At 41.9% G+C, this 20,225-nt stretch overlaps 2 protein-coding genes across 7 annotated transcripts in view; one reads left to right on the top strand and one right to left on the bottom strand.

Annotated features, from left to right (window-relative positions):
* Positions 1 to 2,001: 2,001 nt before the first annotated feature.
* Positions 2,002 to 5,801, top strand: spata22 (spermatogenesis associated 22). 6 transcript variants are annotated; one of them, XM_084373153.1, is made up of 8 exons: positions 2,002 to 2,108; positions 2,462 to 2,566; positions 3,256 to 3,393; positions 3,598 to 3,787; positions 3,932 to 4,283; positions 4,384 to 4,504; positions 4,600 to 4,697; positions 5,294 to 5,801. In XM_084373153.1, the coding sequence occupies exons 2-8, from the start codon at positions 2,527 to 2,529 to the stop codon at positions 5,483 to 5,485; spliced, it is 1,131 nt and encodes a 376-aa protein (XP_084229279.1). In that variant the 5' UTR covers positions 2,002 to 2,108; positions 2,462 to 2,526; the 3' UTR covers positions 5,486 to 5,801. The 6 variants fall into 6 exon arrangements, with proteins under 6 accessions (XP_084229279.1, XP_084229274.1, XP_084229277.1 ...); XM_084373148.1 differs by having other exon boundaries at positions 4,381 to 4,504; XM_084373151.1 differs by having other exon boundaries at positions 2,026 to 2,108; positions 2,486 to 2,566; positions 4,381 to 4,504.
* A 168-nt stretch (positions 5,802 to 5,969) lies between these two features.
* The window catches only part of lhfpl7 (LHFPL tetraspan subfamily member 7), a 101,135-nt gene continuing 86,879 nt past the window's right edge, over positions 5,970 to 20,225 (bottom strand). Inside the window, exon 3 of the mRNA XM_084373155.1 lies at positions 5,970 to 8,392. Within this exon, the coding sequence (XP_084229281.1) occupies positions 8,166 to 8,392 (227 nt within the window). The 3' untranslated portion in view covers positions 5,970 to 8,165. The remainder of the gene's footprint in view (positions 8,393 to 20,225) is intronic.

Below are 20,225 nucleotides of genomic sequence, written 5' to 3'. Positions count from 1 at the left end.
GAGCGCCTTGTGCTCTCACACCTCAAGGACATCACCGATCCTCTCCTGGACCCCCTGCAGTTTGCCTACAGAGCCAACAGGTCTGTAGACGATGCTGTCAACCTGGCCCTCCACTTCATCCTCCAGCACCTGGACTCCACAGGAACCTACGCCAGGATCCTGTTTGTGGATTTCAGCTCTGCTTTCAACACCATCATCCCAACTCTGCTACAGAAGAAGCTCTCCCAGCTGAGCGTGCCTGACTCCACCTGCAGGTGGATTACAGACTTCCTGTCTGACAGGAAACAGTGCGTGAAGCTGGGTAAACACATCTCCGACCCACAGACCATCAGTACCGGATCCCCCCAGGGCTGTGTTCTCTCTCCTCTGCTCTTCTCCCTGTACACTAACTGCTGCACCTCCAGTCACCAGTCCGTCAAGCTCCTGAAGTTTGCGGACGACACCACCCTCATCGGACTCATCTCTGATGGTGACGAGTCCGCCTACAGGTGGGAGGTTGACCACCTGGTGACCTGGTGCAAACAGAACAGCCTAGAGCTCAATGCTCTAAAGACAGTGGAGATGGTTGTGGACTACAGGAAGAACCCAGCCTCACCTGCCCCCATCACCCTCTGTGGCTCCACTGTGGACACCGTGGAGTCTTTCCGCTTCCTGGGAACTATCATCTCCCAGGACCTCAAGTGGGAGCCGAACATCAGCTCCCTCATCAAGAAAGCACAGCAGAGGATGTACTTCCTGCGGCAGCTGCAGAAATTCAGCCTGCCAAAGACAATGATGGTGCACTTCTACACAGCCATCATTGAGTCCATCCTCACCTCCTCCATCACCATCTGGTACGCTGCTGCCACCGCCAAGGACAAGGGCAGGCTGCAGCGTGTCATTCGGTCTGCAGAGAAGGTGATTGGCTGCAACCTCCCGTCTCTCCAGGACCTGTACATCTCCAGGACCCTGAGGCGTGCAGGGAAGATTGTTGCTGATCCCTCCCACCCCGGTCACAAACTCTTTGAGACACTCCCCTCTGGCAGGAGGCTGCGGTCCATCAGGACCAAAACCTCACGCCATAAAAACAGTTTTTTCCCGTCTGCTGTCAGTCTTATCAACAAGGCTCGGAACCCCCCCTGACACTCTTCACACTCCACCTCCGCCTCTGACTCTACTGTCACACTGACAGTACCATAACTCTATGCGTCACATTAACGCTCAGTCTGGACTTCTTCTTATTCTGCACATTCCATTGCACATTGTTTTTAGCAATCGCTAACTGTCAGCTGGACTGCTCTTGTCACCCGTCTGTGTATATACTATATTGTTATATTTTCTACTTCGTAATAATTTATATTGTTATATTTTCTACTTTTTAATAGTTTATATTGTCATATTTTAATGTTTAACAGTCATTTGACTGCATGCACCAGCATCACCACAACAAATTCCTCGTATGTGTGAAATCGTACCTGGCAATAAAGTCCTTTCTGATTCTGATTCTGATTCTGAGAGGACTGACATGCGTATCCAGAACTGAAATCAAAAAGTCTAAAAGTCCTTTTGGGTGTTGGCCTGTTGTTTATCTTTATCCCGTTCTTCCTTCTCCATTTTAAGAGCACAGAGGTTAGCACAATGTTGTCACACTAATATACACAAACACACTCAAAGTCTTTCACTTCCCATTCTGTCTTTTTGTCTGTGCCTGAGTTCAACTACTCTATAAACGCTCCTTTATAACCTCATCCATTGCATTGAGATGGCAATTACGACTTTTAAAAGCCTGCTCTTGTTTTTGCAGTCTTAGGTGGTGCAATCTAAAGAGTGACCAATAAAGTCAAATCATTTTGATCCAAGACCTGGGTGGTTAACCGATCGGTCAAAGTCTAAGAGGGCCCTGAATTGAGAAACAGGATTCAGGCCCTATAGTCATGTCAGATAAAATATCCTTGTTCTATGTAAGGGATGTGTTTATCCATAATGATCATATTAGCCTTGCTACTCTGATTTGAAAGTTGGACCTCCGAGCTTGCCAGGGGGTCCCTGAAGGCAACGTCCGTCACCACTGAGATTTTGCGCGCGCCGCTTTCCGAGGTGCTGAACAGGAGAGGACGTTTCGTCGTCAGGTTGTAACTGTTGTTCATTTTCACTCACAAAAAGTGAGTTTGTGATGAGTTAATGTACAGTGTTCATCGAAAACTATACGGGCTAGTTAAAGAAAAAACAGTTACAAGTGGTAACTATATTTCACAGCTACCAAGCTCGATGAGATGTCTGAATATTTAATGCTAGTTTTTAAGCTAACTTATCGAGCTAATTCACGGTTGACTTGTTGCTAAACTAACAAAGTCAGTAATAACTGGTTTAACTTGTCAAGACTTTACAGCTGAGTTAACTTACTTCTATTCGCTTCTTTTTGGAAACAAGGGGGTGACCAACACAAAGCTGAACATAAGTTATGTGGTCTTGTTTTATTCAGTGCATTTGTTCGTGTGGCTAATAGGACTTACTAGTTGGATGAGCTGCTTTTACTAAACAACCACAATGAGGAGACAGGAAAACCAGCCACCCAGACCAACAGCAGGTTCGTGCAAAAGATTCATTTCACAAGCTGCACAATACTATTTAAATTATCTCATGTTGCTTTGATTTCTGCCAGGTTCAGTGATTATATTAATTACAATGGGGCTGTGCCTGTCCTACAGTGTATTTTAATGTGTAGTTTAAAGACTGTAAAATTTGATTTCAAATGACATAAATGTCAAATCGAGTCTCCAGTTACTTAATGTTACCACCCTACAATATCCGGTCTTTATAAAGAGAAAAGAGTAGATATTAGTAACTCTTTAATAATAATATTATTGGGCAATTTATCTATCTTGTATCTACTGTACAAAAATATGTTCATTCAGTTTAGATTATAATTATTGATATTCCATGAAATAAATGTAGTCAAACCACAACAAATAATTTTATAACAGCTTATTTATTTACTTGAAAAGTCAACATTGACAATGTTGAACATTTTTACTATGCATAACTGTATTTGATATTTAAACTGAAAACAAAAAGATGAACACAGACGGGTCATTTGAGTCATCATGTCTCAGGTCAAGTCAAATCACAAGTCTTTACCTTCCAAGTTTCGGTCAAGTCTGAGCTCTTTGACACAAGTTCACATCTCTGGTATAATATTGGTGAATAAATCGAATCATGAAGGTTGTATTTTTTGTTCTCAGCGGTCTGATAATGATCCTCTTCTGTCTCCACCAGGCTGTCTGCCTGTGCTGCTCTTCAACCAGAAGAAAAGAAACAGAGTTCCTCTGACATCTGCTCCCAGTGACAATGAATTCTTCTCCCACAGTGAATACATGGCGAGCACCAGCTCAGCTACATCTCACAGCTCAGCAGGTGAAGCATGCAGTTAGGCTCTTTAAGCTTGTGTTTTATTTCAGTCACTAGGTGGCAGCACACCCATACAGAAAATGTTTCATTTTTCCATGATAAAGTTTGTCTATTAACAGTGTCATTGACATTTTTGCAAAGGACAATATTGTAAAACCATTCGCCGAAGGCTCCTGATAGATTATCCTCAGAGAATGTATCTTTCCTCAGGTGCCTTTGGATGTTACCAGGCCTCCAGTCCCTCCTCTGGTGCTCCACAAAGTCACCTGTGGAACAGACAGTGCATCCCACCACCTACTCCGCCCCAGCAGTATGGCAGCAACAGACCTGCTCCTGGACCTGCCCCTGCAATGAGAAACTATGCACCTGTACCACATCCATACAAAGATGGAGGCACAAGGTATGTATATTTCTGACCATTAGTATGATAATCAGCGCTGTGAACCATTTTTAAAAGCCTTGCACAGATAATGTTTAAAAAAACATAGACCAATGAAATTCAATTATTATGACAATAAAAGTTGTGTGCGGGGATTAATTATAGACAGTACAGCAACCCAGTGAGACAACAGGTGTCCAGCCCAAGTGTTAACTCCAGACAGAGTGGATATCAGGCCAGCCACATCAGTGAGAGTGCACGAAGCAAGCCGACACCCCATACTGCGCTCTCTCAGATGGGTCAGCAGTCAATTTACAAACCACCCAATCCCACACATCAGTATTCCCAGCGGTCCAGACCTCTGCCTGCTCCTGTCCCTCCACCCAGCAGGCCCTCTGTTCGTGCAGTGCAGCCACAAAACAACTCATGGAAGTTTACTAACAGCTTTGGGCCACAGAAACCCCCATTTGAGGGAAACAGGAGCAGAAATCAACCTCAGACTGTGCGACAAACTCAGGTAGAGAAACATGTATAAAATATGTAATGATATATAAAGAAATTGATATTGATATGATATTGTTTGTGATAAGCGCAGCCTTTGTATTTGTACTCAGCAGGAAACATTTACAAAGAAGCCAGCCATTGAGAACTCACTGAGGATCCTGACCGCAGTTATTAATGGCATGAGACACTGGAGCCAGTTTAAAGACAAAGTCCCGTACTTATTTGAGATATTTGGTCAGTTTATTAGGAGCTGCTGTTGTCTCTGATGTGATGTGTACTGTTTAGTGTTTTAAACACCATTAAACTGACAGGCTGTGCTCTTCCTTCAGCTACTCTGGACTCTGCAGTGACAGTGGGTCGCCACGGAGCCAAGAACTTCCTCATGAGAGATGGGAAGGAGGTTGTGCAGTGTGTCTTCTATGAAAATGTGAGTTTGGGAAAAAGCTTCTTTTTTTAGAAGTAAACTGAATGAATGTGACTTAGTTTTATCAAAGAACAGTGACACATTTCTCACATTAACTTACCTTGACGCTCCTCAGCTTCAATGTGTTGGTGTTATCCAAGAATGATGAGTATGATGCACATGGTTATACTGTGTATTTGCTGTACTAGTAAACCTGTAAGTGTGTATGAATGTACATTAATATCTTCAGTATCACTAGTTAGAATTTAGAGGCTTTCACATCTAATCAAACTACGAAAATCTGGAGGAATTACTGAATACTTTTGGCAACATGGCTGTAATGTTTTTGGGTTGTCCATCTGCCAATCCCATTTTCTTGAACACAGTATCTCCTGAGAAAAAATATCATTACATCTGGCAAAAACATCCATTTGGACTCAATGATAAACTGGTTAGATCTGGTTGGTAAGAGGCCAAGGTCACTATGACCCAACACAAAACACGTTTTTAGCCATAAATGAAGACTGACAAACTGACAAAATTTGGCAATATATTAAAGTATTGTCAAAACATAAAAACTGACATCTGACTTGATTTGACTTTTGCCTCTTGTCCAACAGGAGCAGCAACTGCCCCGACTCATCCGTGGTCAAGTTCATCGATGTGTTGGGAACTATGACCGCAGTACAGACGTCCTGGTGTGTGTGTCCGTCAGACCTGGCCTCCCCTCAGAGCTGAGGAACGCTCAGGAGGCTGTGAAAGCCTGCGATGCAGAGATGAGGGTGCTGGTCAAATCACTGAGTGAAGTCTGAGTGTGAGCAGGTATCTTCAGCAGCACAAGACTAATGCCAAGACGGTATACCAGCGTTTGATGAGGGTATATGAGAGCCAAGCTTAGTGCTGTATAGTAATAGATGATTTGTGTTATGGCTTAAAGCCTCTGTAGTTTTAGCATATTTAAGACATTGTTAAAGTTTTTGACTTAACAGGCACTGTTGCCATTAGTTTTTTGTATTGAAACAAAATGCACAAGATTGAACTTTAACAGCTGAATTCACTTCCATGTTCTGGCATAGATGTTCTTGTGTTAATCTGTGAAAGAAATCTATAAAAAGCAGTTTCATTTAACGGAAAGTGAGGCCTCTCTTTTCGTAAGTTCTGAAATATTTTTTATTACAAAGAAAATTCACAGAACAGCAAACATTGTTTAGAGGTTAATTCAGGTAAAGCAAACACGATGAGGTAATATCTCAAAATATATCTTTGAAAAACGGGGCAGTTAAGAATAACGTGATATCAAGTACAGTTAGTTTATTTACAGTCGAACATCACAATGGAAAAAAACAATAATTCTACTCTACCAAAAACAGTTTCACCAGTGCTGAGACTTTACACACAATGGTTCAACAAATTGGGGAATAAGTCCAGTGCAGTCACGCTAGTCATTCCCACAGTCAAGCACAGTATGAGGTCCAATACAATACCAACATTTCTCTCCTGACTTTCTTTCAAATATGGCAACATAATCACAGTAATTTTCTTAATGTCAGGACATGTCATTTGGGAACCCAAATTTGGGGAATATTTAAAGATTAACCCATTAGCAAACTCATTATTTAACACTTATACGCACATAAACACCCACTAGAAAAGGGAGTCTAGCTTGATGAAATTGGCAGTGTACAGGGACAGTTAAGTGGAGAAGAAGACATTTTGTCCTTGGAACATGACAGGAATGGTGCCAGCGTTTAAAAGGAGAAGTGGGTTGACGGAAAACACAGCAACACATTAGCTTATTGGAGGAGCTAATTATTTTAAGCCACGTCTTACACATAATGTGAATAATGTGTCAGCTCAGCACAGATAACCAAAGGCAAAGTTCAATTTGTACAGCTCCCTCCTCTGCCACTCAATTTCTAAATCACATAAGACAAGGATGCCAGGAATTAATCTGTTAGCTGCATGTCACAACCTTTTAATGTCGCAATTCAAGCTACCTCTTCTAGATAATTGGCAAAAATGTCTCAGGGCGTAATTGAACACAAGTACACTGCTTTTTCTCTTTTTCCCTCTCTCTGCCATTACCACCACGGATTAGAAGACGACGTCTTTCTTATCCTCCAGAACATTTTCTCAAGTTAATGAGATCATACTGCATCGAGTACAGGAGAGACTCTTTACCTCTGAGAGGAAAAAAATATAAGAGAAGGAAAAACACGTCACACAACAGGATCCACAGTTTTTCAGCAGAAAAAGATGATAACCTGATAATTGTATTAAACACTTGTCTTGGTTATGTTAAAAGGCACAAGTTGGTCAGATCACATTTAAAATCTAGATCAATTGTTCTACCATTAACAAAGCCCATCTTTTCATGCATTTTTGACAAAATTCCTACGTCTCCCTGCCTTTTGCAATTATTTTTTTTTCCTGAATTAGAGTGTTTAGTATTGTGTGTTGTAGACAGAAAACAACTGCTTATGTTTAACAAGCGAGTTACATTACACAAACAATTCTGGGGAAAAGGTTAACAAAAGGATGCTGTATCCCAACATAAAATCTTCGACAACCACTACTTATCATTAAGATTCACTTCCTTGTTATGAGAAGAGATTTTCATTTGTCCTCTCGGCAGGTCTGATGCTGTGTCTACTGTTCTTTTCTTTGTGACAGTTACTAAATGCACTGTCATTGAAAGCTAAAACGTCTGCTCGTCTCCCATTGATTCACTGGCTGGTCGGGCAGAAAAAGTCTGAAGAGCAAAAAGTGTCAGAGTTCTCTTTTCGTTGTTTTTATTTTGAAACCTCAAACATCAGCTCCGGGTGAGTCCAGACCATATGTACAGTCCAAACGCTTCAGCACAAAACATTGTCACGAGATACAACTCCTTCTGAGTTGAGACGCACGGGTCTAGATCCATCGATATCCTCGACTGTTTTCAGCAGCTCTTTCGTTGAGCTGAATGTTCTTCAAAACCTCTTGATTGGACGAGTCATACTGCCACATGACCTCATGCTTCCACTCTCTTTATGCAGCCAATTACCAGTCTGTTTTGGAATGTAATACATGTTGACTTGTTACCCACAAAGGAACAGAAGGAAAAAAACACTTAAAGTTTTAGCAAGTACTTGTTACGTTTGTTTTAATTTTCTTTAATCATTTTTAATGCATTTTCTGACTGCATCATCTCCAGCTAACAAGACGAAAACATTTAAGTCGAACTGCAGAAAACTGTTAGATTTGAGGGTAAAATTATAACCACAGAGTAATATTTAAAACATAAAACATTCCATTTAAATTAACTGAACTTTGAATTAATTACATAACAGATGCAGGAAGACAGTGTTTGTTGTTGAGTGTCAGCTTCAGTTGTCACTGAGTGGGGCTTCCCAAACAGCATCGCCTTTGAAAACGGGATGCAGGTGTCTCTCCATGACGTCGAGCCCAGGTTAGAGAGAGTGGTCAGGAGGGGAAAAAAAACCTTTCACAACACTATAACAGCGTGGGTAAAGGGGTGGGGGACAGCTGCTCCTTTGGTGCATATTTGGCAAAAAAGGGCAAGAAGACAGTGAGCATGACTCCAACGATAGCGAGCATGTAGCCCCAGCCGATCTGGCACTCGCCAGCGTAGTAGATGTCAGAGTCCCCGCAGAAGGACCTGACCAGTGAAGAGTTGAGGCCGAAGGGGTAGACCAGCAGTCCAGCAGCCATGATGAACACTGCAGAGAAGAGAGGACAGAGGTGGTTAGACAGCGAACAGCCCATTCATGCATGACATGATATCACACTGTTGGTGTTGTTTTTGTTGTTGGAGGAAAGATTACGCACAAGATTAACAAGATGTTGTTTATTCTACATGGATAAAATCTTACTGTATTATTTAGAGTAAAGTACACTCTTCAACATCCTAAGGGCTGGATCTATATGCTGTACTGGTGTGGCAACTGAAGGCCACATGGGGGCAGTAGAGGTCTGGCAGAGAACAGTCTGAGAGTTAAGTGAGTAAATTAAATACTTCATCAGTGCTGAAGTATCTCCATTTGCACCAAGACTCATGATGTGTTGCTTTGTGTTATATATATAAAAATAAATCATGACCTTGATCGTTTTATCAGCCAAACGGTGGCAGAACAGAGCTTTTAATGTATAGAGCAACAAAAGCTCTGTTTATGTGTAACTGACAAAACCTTGTACTGCAAAAATGATCCCTGGCTCCTTAAACCCATTTGCATTGCTCATTTTAAAACTCCTGGGCGTCATTAAAAAAAAGCCCCCCTCCCTTGCTCTTCTGCTGCGATCAGCTTTCTCAGACGCTGTCCTCAGCGCCCATGCAGCCCGAGAGTGGCTTGCTTTTACAAATTGAGTCAAGTCTCCCAGCCTGTGCTGCCAAGCAGTTATCGACTGCGCTACAGGCTATCATTGCTGCTCTTAGTCATTCTGAGTGCCGGCTGGATTTCCATTACAATGCCAGGTGTCATAGTTGTTTTAGCTTTGGAGAGCTGGGGTTACTGGAAAAGCCTGAACTTGTGATAGTGACTAGCCCTCTAGAAAATACAACAAACATATCTTTTATTGCGCTGTATTGATTTCAGGGGATGTCTGTTTTCATACTTTCAAGGGCAGCGGCTTCATGGTCAGGGGGAAACAGTGCTTCATGCGAGAGCTACAATGCAGCAGCTGTACGAGTATCAAATCGATGGTTTGTGTGGGCAGTGAAGGGTTGTAAACAGGGATGAGGAGGTAGGAAGCTTGCACTGATGTTTTAGTTGCTCACTAGGGACTTCAGGAGTGACTGTTAGGAAGAGAGAAGCTGAATGATGGTCTGAATGGGTGAAGGAGAGGTATCTCTTGAGCATGGTTTGTCTAGCCTGCCGTAGTATCTCTCCATGGAGTTCACTGAGCGTCTGCCTCTCAGCCTTGTGGGTCCCAACTCTTTACCTAGCCCTCCCAGCTCTCAGAGTGGCTCCATGTTTTATCTGCAAGCACCTCAAAGCTCACTGCCTAATGACACTTTAATGACCTTCTTTATCAAACTATCGCTGGCTTTTGTGATAGACACAAAGACGCAGGCGTGCACTTACAAACCAAGGCCACTTCCCTCCGACTTTAAATGACTGCATTTAAACTTGGACACAAAACTAGGGCAGCTAAATTATGAACAACACAGCATAACCCCCAAATAATCAATACAGGAAAGAAATCCAGGCAACAGTCTCTAACGAGTGTCAGGTAAGCAGGGCGAGGGCTGGATTTTATCAATCAGACCAGGACGGTATGCAGGCCGGGTGTCTGGATCAGATAAGCTGACTGGATCTTGGCAAGCCTTTAATGAGGGGAGAACCGTTGAAAAACTGTAAAATCAGCCTCATATCAGAGGCTTACTCGAAATGCATCGATTTTATCCTTCTAATCTGAGAGGGATGAAACAAAACCAAAAGTAAAGTGCATTTACACACCTTAATGGGGAACTCCACTGATTTTACACATCAAAGTCTGTTTGCAGGTCTTGGATGTACAACTGGATATGTGAGAAATGGTTTATAAAAGCCTTTTGTGGCTCAAGTCGGATAAATGTCCTCAAGTAGTGTTGTCAAAAATATCGAAATATCAAACTTTCTACACATATTGATTCTTGATATTTGAAACGGATTCAATACTTATTTGTCACAGAATCAATACACCAGTACGAGCTGCATTTTCTCGCTCTCCTCTCTGAGAGTTGACACGTTACCGCTGTGTTGCCCTCATAGCCCCACCTCCTCCAGAGGTCAATGAACTTATTGTACTGTACCAAATATCAATATTTTTCAAGGTATTGAATCAAACTTGAACTATCATCAAGTACCATGTCACCACTGTCCTCAATGTCAGTATCCACAGAGGTGGTTGGGGCTGACAACTTCAAGTTAGAAAATAGAAAAATAAGAAACAGGGATGTAAAGAAAGGAGCTTAGCGGACCTCTGTAGCCCAGTCCTCATTTCTGCTTGAGGCTAGCAGCAAAAGACTACTTCAGCTAGTACTGGCATAACACAGAGAAATCTCCAACCAAACTATTCACAGTCACTTTGCATTGTGGGAAAGGTAGGCACTAGTTTCTGACAACAAGACAACATCTCTCGTTCTGACGCTTTAATGTTGATCTTTCTTTCCCGTCATTTGTGAGTTTCTCAGTGTTATAAGAGTTCAATGATGTACACGTGGAGTACTCTGTGAATGACCTTATGCCTGATATATATTGCATTACTGCGCAGGATACATAACACAGAACATGTGGTCTATGTGTCTGTTTTGTGACAAACCTCATTTAAGAATTGTGGTTTCCACAGCGGGGTGGGCAAGCTTAATTTCAACATGGCCCAGTAGTCTAATCCTATGAAGAATGGACAGTGTGATAAAAGTCACGCTGGGAGGCCAAAGCCTGAAAGTGTTCATTACTGCAGCCAGGAGAGCAGTGTTCATGTGGACTCCCACTTAACATGTCAGACTAAATGCCTCTGTGTTGTTGACATCATCGGCTAAGATAATGATGGGGTGCAAGAGTTAGTCAGCAGGTGATGATTTCAGAGATCACATGAAGGCTGAGTAACCACAGCAATACCTTGGTTTGTTGTTATGAATAAGATTAAAACAAATGAAAGAAATCTGAGATTGAGTTTCAAACAGGAGTGTTTCAATGTTGGGGGGGTGGTAAGACACTGCTAAACCTGGATAGACTTAAATTTCTCTCTTGTTAGGGGCAGAGGGCAATTTAGCTGAAGGTAGTGTCATCAGATTGTTTTGGCAGAACAGGGGAAGAACTTTTAACTTTTTTCTCATCACAGATTCCTTCTTGCTGGTGAGATTTATCAGGAAAAAAAACGTATTATAAGCAAACCATTACACCACAAGGATGGCTTTTGTTTTGACTCAGACATCATGTAATTGATTCAAGGGATATCAGATATCTGATCTCAGCCTCTAGCATCATCTGATCTAATCTAAACGAGGTTCACCCGTTCTTTTTCCAAGCCGCTCTTTGTGCAACAATAGAGAGTAGCTGGATTATTCTGTCATTGAAACGTTGGAGATTTAACCACACCCCGATAATTATCATACAGTCCCACAGACTCCCTTTAGAGAGCTGTCCACACAATAGCCACCAGGCAGTAAAAACCCACGATTGTTTCCATCACTTACCTCCTAATAGAGTGAAGCAGCGGACAGTTTACTCACCTGCAAACCCTAATTAATGGTCTGCATTTGTAAGAACTCAAGTCTAACTTGGCCAGACCTTTTTCCACGGAGAGGAATAAAACTAGAGAGTCTGTCAGCCCCGATCAGACGAGCGCTGCTGAGTACACAAGGCTATCATAATAGCTCAGATATGATGAGACAGTGAATAATGGAGAGACCTCTGCGTTAGCAGGGCACTAATGTGTCCCAGTTTCATTGCAAACTTTACCCACAGTGCCGAAGAAGGGGGTCACGATCTTTCAACACGTGTACTAATTCACAGGAAAGACGGCTGAACAAACTTCGGCCACTCAGAGTATTCTGAGTTTCCTAAATTACTTTTTTCATTCACAACATTGTCATTTAACATACTTACAGTCCGTTAATCTTTAGAAACGTCCTTGGATTACTCGCTCTGTTTCTCACTAATGGCATCTTGTTTGAATGCACACTTCAGCAGCTTTCAAGTGCACACAGACTTCACACTGAGGGAGTACAATTATTGATTTGGAAATGCCAAACAGCCAGAAGCGTCCAAGAGCACTAGATTTCATTGTTCATCAACTTCGTCTTGTTTTTCACAGATAGCTGCAAGGCTGTGGAGGCCTTTGTGTACGTTAATGAATAGCAAACACCTTCATGCGCTTGCTTCTCTCTTTTTGTGCGCAGGTTTTTTTTTGTCTGTGTGCATCTGTGGCAAGGGTAGTAGAGAAGAGATGCAAATTTAAATAAAACCGCATTGTGCTACCACACAAAGACTCGGTGCAGCTTTTAACAACTAAATGAACTGAATTAACCTTGAATCTCTTTCTCAGCGGTGTAGCGAGAAATGGAAAGCTGCTCCCAGAGACGGCGAGACGGGTTCACAGCAGTGACGGTGATAGAAAGAGATTGAATGGGTCTGTGGGGCAGGAAGGTGTGTGATAACCTGGCATCCAAGCGTGACACTGAATCAATTTCATCGCAGAGCTCTTACACTGAAATCACTGGCTTAGACCTAGAAACACACAAAACATAGGATCACTCGTTTCATATTTCAGAGTTTAGTTGTAGAAATCTGATAAGGCTCTACTCTTGTCAGAAATGTCAGAAATCCAATATACTGTGGTCCCAGACAGTCATACACCTTGTATATATTTTAGAATTCTTCAATTTTATTCTTCCCAAGATATTAATAATAAAAAATCAATTCTGTGAGCTTCGCGGCCCCTTTCATTACGACGCCAAGACCTCTGCTTTGGATCAAACTCTATTTCCACCCTGTGCTGACTGTCATAACACTATTAGCAATGGGATGGGTTGAATTAAACTCAATAGAAAATGGGAGGCTCCCCGACTGTAGATGCAGTGCTCTTTAATTCTTGCTTTGCCGTGGTGCCATTTGTCTGTTTTCTCCCTCTGGCAAACAGTTACATAAAGTATATTAAGTGTGCTGATTATTGTCACCCTCGCCCACACAGAAAGATGCATGTCGAGACCACGCAGCAAAAACCTGGTGTACAGTAGCCTTGTACTGACGCAGATTGATTCGCTGTCTCGACAGTGTGTTTCTGTTAAACCTTTACAGACAATTGACGGTTGAATATGCAGTCTTTGTGTTCACCTATAGAGGACAGACACTTTCAAATGAGAAGTCAGCAAGAGAGGGGCACTGACAATGAAGAGAATAACACAGGACAGGTTGTACAATATATATTCAGGCCCTACAGCCAGCAAGAGGGAACTTGAATATATTAGAATAGAGTAATGCCCCGCTTATCTCCTCTGACCTACAAGCCAGGCAGGCAGTCAGGTGGAGACCACCAGCTCCACCGGGATGAGAGCAGTCGCATGTGTAAATACGAAGACATTAAAAGAAGACACACAGCACCGCAGCGGGGTTTTTGGTGTTATCCTCTGTGTCGCCAGCACCCACTGCCTACTCTCATTCCTGTGAGAAACTTCTTATCTGGCTGCTGCCCAAACGGGGACATTATCTGCAGCTACTATTCACTTCAAAGACACATGAAAGAGCACAGACATTAGACTGTGGCCTTACATTACCACAAACTTGTTTGATGTCACATTACCTTGCGTGGCAAGGACATCAACACACAAGCCGGTGAGAAAAAACATTTTTTCTTCTCTGCCAAGGGTAATGCCCGCTGTCTTCCAGGTAAAGTTGTGGGAAAAAGCAAAACAACAACAAAATGCGGCTAATAAATCTTGATTTGCCGACACAGCGCTCATTTGTTTGTGTTGCCGGCCTTGTTTGTCATTGATGAAACACAGGGACGGGAAACATATGCTGGAAAAAGCTGCAGAATGTGGCTTAATTACAGATGCAGGCCCAAAGCTATACATCAGAACGACTGTTCTTCTGCGGTGTCATATTCAGCGACATTCGTTATCAACCTGTCTCCCCTTGGTATGGCAACAGCAGCGCATGCAGATGTAGCGGCTGGTAGGTCCTTCAAATTTCACAAATGTTTTGTTCTTATTTTTGGGGGGGCTTTATTGAAACGTGTACCTGTGACAGAAATACATTTTGGATTGAGAGCAGTGGACGTGACCATCTGACCTGACCAGCCAGACTGTACCAGGGAGGAGAGGGCAGAGATTCAGGATGGGAGCCATGCTAATCCAACTTGGACTCAAGGCTGCTCCTGGGTAATTCCTGGTTGCAGGAAAATGAAATGGACAAATAGGACTCAGGCTGGCCATCAACAGGAAATCAGTGTTGTGCTACACATCTTTACAGAGACCTGTCGCCACCATAACATCCTTGATTAAGCTGTTGCACTCGACGGACAGATCATGGTCGGGGCAGACAGAGCTCAGGGCTTCACCTCAATTTTTAATTTAAAAAAAAATCTTTGTCCACAATAAAATAAAGTCCACAGTATTCTCCATGAAAGGAACAGGTGAGCTGATCTCTGTCTAGTCTCATGTAGATATTATTAACCCAGATGTCATCAGGCAAGCTGATGGAAATGAGGTGCTGATTGACTGCAGCAGCCTGGGGCGGTAAACACAGAGTGTGTGTGACCCACATACACTTATGTTTATTGTATAACACAGGCAAAACACAATTGTGCATACGCATATACGTGACTGTCTTTATAAAGAGTGACTTCTACAGCAATTGGGATTGACTGCCTGGCTCAAGGGCAGTTTAACAAATACATTTGAAAGATTGCTGGAAACCTGACTGCGTGTGTGTGCATGTGTGTCTAATAATGAAAGCATAACAATGGGCAGTGCGTAACAGTGGTGTGTCTCAAGGAAATTGCCTTTTCACTGGCCGCATACAAGGAGTATTTCCATTTCCTCCTCTATCTACAGGCGAGTGGAGATGGAGGCGGATAATTTCTGTTTCTCACACACTTTTTCCTGAACCTCCAGTGCGCCAGCGTGGACGCAGAGGGACGTCCAAACACGGCTGCGACAGCGCATTAGGCATCGATGAAGATAAAGGAATAAGCTTGCAGAGTGTGTGAGCATACCTGAGTAGCCACACACAACGAATGAGTTTGAAAAACATACAGCACGCAGACTACAACAGATGGTCCACCAGTGTCTTACGTATCTAAATGTGCATTGAGTTTGCTCCATTATTTGGACCCCTCTATGTGCTCTGAGGTGAAGAATCGTAGCGTGGAAGATGAAAGTTTCAGAGTTGTTGGGAGTTGAACTGTGCCAGCAATGAATCTTCAGGTAGTCAGCTGGGACCTGGCGAAGCGTGAGCAAAAACAGCAGGGACTCCATCCTAATGTGATGAGCTGTGCTCCAGTCTGCACACAGCCATGTTGATAATTAAGCTCAGTGCGCCTCTGGGAAATTATGCTAATGACGCTCCTCCGACTACCTACATTTCTCGAAACGTTTGGGTTAAGGTGATCACGTACACTGCAGCAACTAAAACACAACTCTCTAACAAAAGTTTCTGAAAAAGGATTAAGGGAAAGAGGAAAAAGGGAGAATGCAGAGAAGGAGAGAGAAGTCTTCAAAGATTCAGGGAAGCACTTTGTTAGAGCTGTAATTGCTAATGTGATTTTATTTTCTTTAAAAGGGTGCAAAGAAGCATGGCAGAGACTCAGTGAGAGCGAGGAAATGAAAAGGTGCTGGTCCAATTGTAGAGCACATTTCCAGCTGGACCTCAATTTTACTGAGAACAAGTGATAGAACAAAAAGGAAAAACATCAAAGCAGGTAAAAGTGAAAGTGGCAGAGTTCCAGGTGCGTAAATGGGGGATTCAATTATCAGTAGTCGGCTACCTTTTACTAAAATGATTAATAACACAAGAGAGAGGAAAATCAATTTGTTAGGTCCAGCTTGCTTTTAAGTAGGAGTTCAAGTAATGGATTACATTTACTCGTGTTACTGTTACAAAATTGTTTTTTGTGTACTTATTTCATTTATGTTGATAATGAATCAAGGTTGTTTTATGATGAGGTAACAGGGCAATTAAGCTTTTCTTAGTTCAGTAAAAGAGAGAAACTTGAATGCAGATGGTGTACGGTTGTTTTCTTCTGTTTAGTTAACAAAGTAGGTGTGAAATAATTGACATTTTGTTAATTTATTTGTTTTCTTATCAGACTAAGTAGCAAAGTGGCTGCATACATCTCCTATCTGCAACGCAGTACATAGACGTCTTTGACATTACATCAACACTCATTTCTTCACACTATGTTGATGATGTTAGTAAAATGTGTGCCGCATCTTACAAACTTTTACTCGAGTTATATATTCTAGTGCTCTTTTGGTCCTCACTTTTAAGTTACCACAAAGAAGTGAGACAAACCAAGAGGACGTGCTCGGCCTGTCTATAAAGCTGGTTTCAAACCACAGGGGGAATTACTTGTCGGAGTCTATGTGAAAGCGACTTGTTAAAGAGAACGTCAAACCACTTTCAGTGGAAATGGTCCACTGCTGTCAATAAGGCAAAAACCTGTTGACCTTGAGCACTGCACAAAAAGAGATAAAGGGGAGAGAGAGCAAAAGAGGAGAGAGAAAGCCGATGAGGAAATAAAATACAGGGAGTTGGGAGAGATTAGCAAGGCAATAAAATAGCTTCTGCTATCTTTGGAGTTTGCAGGCCTGCCTGTGGACTGGTCAATCAGAGCTCAGTAATAGCTCTGTTTATCACTGAGTCATTCAGGCTGCTCTAAGCTCTTACAGAGGACGGCATAGGTGGTTAAAGCCCCCAGTCCAGAGTGCATTAGAGCATGTAAATGTTTTGTTTAGTCGCATAGACTCTTAATGATTTTGACTTGTACAAGCTTTTTATGCATCTCGGAGATTGTATCAGATGATGAAGTGAAGCTTTAATGATTGCATGTGTGGCACTGCAGCAACAGAGACAACGATACAGATAAGAGCCAAACAGATACAGAGTATTAAAGCTAAGACAACAAGCAGCTACAGTGTGAGAACATATCTCTGATAAAGATATAAAGATGGTGTTGTAAGGAGATTAAAGAGGAATTTAAAATAATTATTCTAAATTTTAGAGAATAGGCTTATTCAGTGTCTTGCCGGGAGTTTGATGAGAAGATTGGTGTCTGTCCCTTAAATATGAAGCTTGATGGTTCGCTTTGTAAAAGGACCGGAGGTAGGGGGAACACCAGCATGGCTGTGGTCAAAATCAGAATCGTTTTCACATATGAGGAATTTGCCGTGGTCTGTCGGTACAAAACAACAAACAATACTAAAAGTAATTGAAAGATGTAATAAGAATATAAATATAAATAGAGATGAAAAATAGAAAAACAGAATAGACAATAACCTACAAATGGACACAAATATAAACTTAAACTATAAACTATAAAGAATTTCGCCTCCCAACATCTTTTAAGCTCACTAAATAACAAAAAAACAAAAATGTTAAAACAATGTGCTTTTACATTTTAACGACATATAATGCTTTAACTTATGAGCCTTAGAAGTGCTCGTAGGCGCTTTTTGTTACTTGTTTTCAGTCTTGATGCTGGAGCTTCTGGCTCCATCTTATATTAAGTTAGCTTGCAGGTGTGAGAGTAGAAAAAGTGTATAAGTATATTACCCAAGATGTACTTTTCCTTTTTAAAGGGGGAGTGTGTAAGAGTTGGTCACCTTTTTGAATTCATTAACTGCTGCCGACTGTAGCTGCCTTTAGCTAGTTAGCTCAGGTAGCTGTGCAGCTAGCGGTACAAGCTGGGAGCTCAGAGCACCCGGGAGGTGTTTGTGTTTACACCGCTAGCTTTGAACCCAGACAGGCCGAGGCTAGCTGGTTAGCATGCAACAAACATTGCAACAAAATAACATAAACGTCCTAAAGTCAAAACTGCTATTCCTCCACATTATTTGATAATTTAAATTAAGTCTTGGATGTTTTTGACCAAAACTCATACATATTGCACCTTTAAGGGTTGGTTCATTTTCTCATTTGCTCCTCTAATATTATGTCCTCAGTAACAGACAGGGACAAAGAGATATTGCTGCAAATATAATGTAACTGCACATTGTTAAGTGAGGATTAACAACAGAAGGCGAATTAAAGAAAGAATGAAATATATACAATACGATGCACGGCGTAGCATGCTCTCAAACAAAGACCACTTAAAGTGTGTTTCTCTCAGCTCATGCTTATGACTGTGAATCTCTATCCTGGTAGCACGGTAGCGATGACACATGAATCTCACGGGCTGCATCCAATCTATCATCTTAATTACTTCCATTTCCATACCGCCATCTATTTTTTAATGTTGCAAATTAATTTACACCTCCGACAAATTGCTTGTCCTTGACTTCCTTATCTCTTATGAGGCGACCCACCATGCACGTGTGTCAGTGTACCACCGAACCAAAGTTAATCTGTCGCTCAATCCACCCATCCCTCCACGCAGATTGGATTAGCGCGGGAGAAAAACTACCTCACATGCATGAATGGGAATATAAATAATAATAACACATGAAAGAAAGTGGCGATTAGATTGAAGACATCAATCATCTGTGAAAAGTTGCACTCATTGTGGTGTAGGACGTGTGAGGGAACAGTCAATGAGGAAACAATGGTTTATCTGGTGAAACCTGAAGGTGGGTCCCTGTGCTGCATGTGGAAGGTTGCAAAGGGTGTTGTCTCTCTCTCTCTGTGTGTGTGTGTGTGTGTGTGTGTGTGTGTGTGTGTGTGTGCAGCCCTGTGTCTGACATTAACCCAGTGATTGTGTTGACAGTCTTCGGCCCTGAGGCTAAACCCTTAAACCAGACGTCTCCTGGGTTCAGTAGCTGCCTCAGGTACAACAGGGAATGTCAGCCATGAAAGTCAGAACAACCCTGTGACGCTGTGAGGTGCGTTGTATATCCAGCTGTGCTGTGGCATCGCAGTTCACATCTTTGTGATTTCACATCTTGTACGTATTAGGCAAAGCTGAAAATGAAAGTTACTAAATGGGGAACTGGTTGAACTGTTTGTAGCCACAAAGTTATCCTTCCCCCACCCACCCTACGAGTCTGTACAAAAGGATTGTTAGGATTTGTTGTTGGAGGGTTAATCAAACAAAGAGACACAACAAAGAGATGTAAAACAACCACAAAGAGACGCAAAATGACTACAAAGAGACCATTTCTATTAGGAGGAATAATTACGTTGACTACAAAGAGACTGCAATATACACAAAATGACGACAGAGACAAATACGCTTCAAAGAGACACATAAAAGTGACAAAGAGACACCAATGGACTACAAAGAGACACAAATCAATTACAATAGATACAAAATGACGACAGAGACACCAATCAACAACAAAGAGACTCATAAAGGACTACAAAGAGACAAAAGAATTGACTACAAAGAGACGCAAAACAAACACAAAGGAATGCAAAACAGCTCAGGGCGACAAGTAAACACAGAATCACAAAGTTACTAGAAAGGCTGGCAAAACAACTACAGAGAGAGTTACAAATTCAATTCAATATTCTAGTAATAGAAATATTAGATTATTAGAAAAGTCTTTATTTGGCAAACACACCGAATAAGCAATGCAGCTATTAATAATACTGTATCACTGCCAAGATACAGGGCTTTAAATGTAAGTCCTAACACATTTCTTTACTCAATTTACAAGTTGTAAGTCTTCTTTAAGACTGTGCCCCAGTCTGGCCGCCCACTCCCCTGCTAAAACATGCATTAAAACAAAAGATGTAGGGGATCTCATTGAATAAATATACATGTATACATAAATACAGTACCCACACCAGCTATTTGATATAGTATAGCGTAGGACTCATAACCTCCCGCAGAACACCACAGGTATAATGAAAAGTGTAAAATACATAAATTCATGAGGTGGACTAAAAACAGGGTACTTATTTTCCTATT

This window comes from Pagrus pagrus, assembly GCF_965226575.1.
Source record: "Pagrus pagrus genome assembly, chromosome: 14".
Classification (NCBI taxonomy): Eukaryota; Metazoa; Chordata; class Actinopteri; order Spariformes; family Sparidae; genus Pagrus; species Pagrus pagrus.
This window is presented reverse-complemented; position numbering and strand designations above follow the sequence as displayed.

Coding starts and splice junctions, on each gene's coding strand:
- spata22 (XM_084373148.1), top strand. CDS start 2,527: ATGAGGAGACAGGAAAACCAGCCACCCAGACCAACAGCAG. Junction 2,567..3,255: donor GCCACCCAGACCAACAGCAG/GTTCGTGCAAAA, acceptor TGTCTCCACCAG/GCTGTCTGCCTGTGCTGCTC. Junction 4,284..4,380: donor AGACTGTGCGACAAACTCAG/GTAGAGAAACAT, acceptor ATTTGTACTCAG/CAGGAAACATTTACAAAGAA.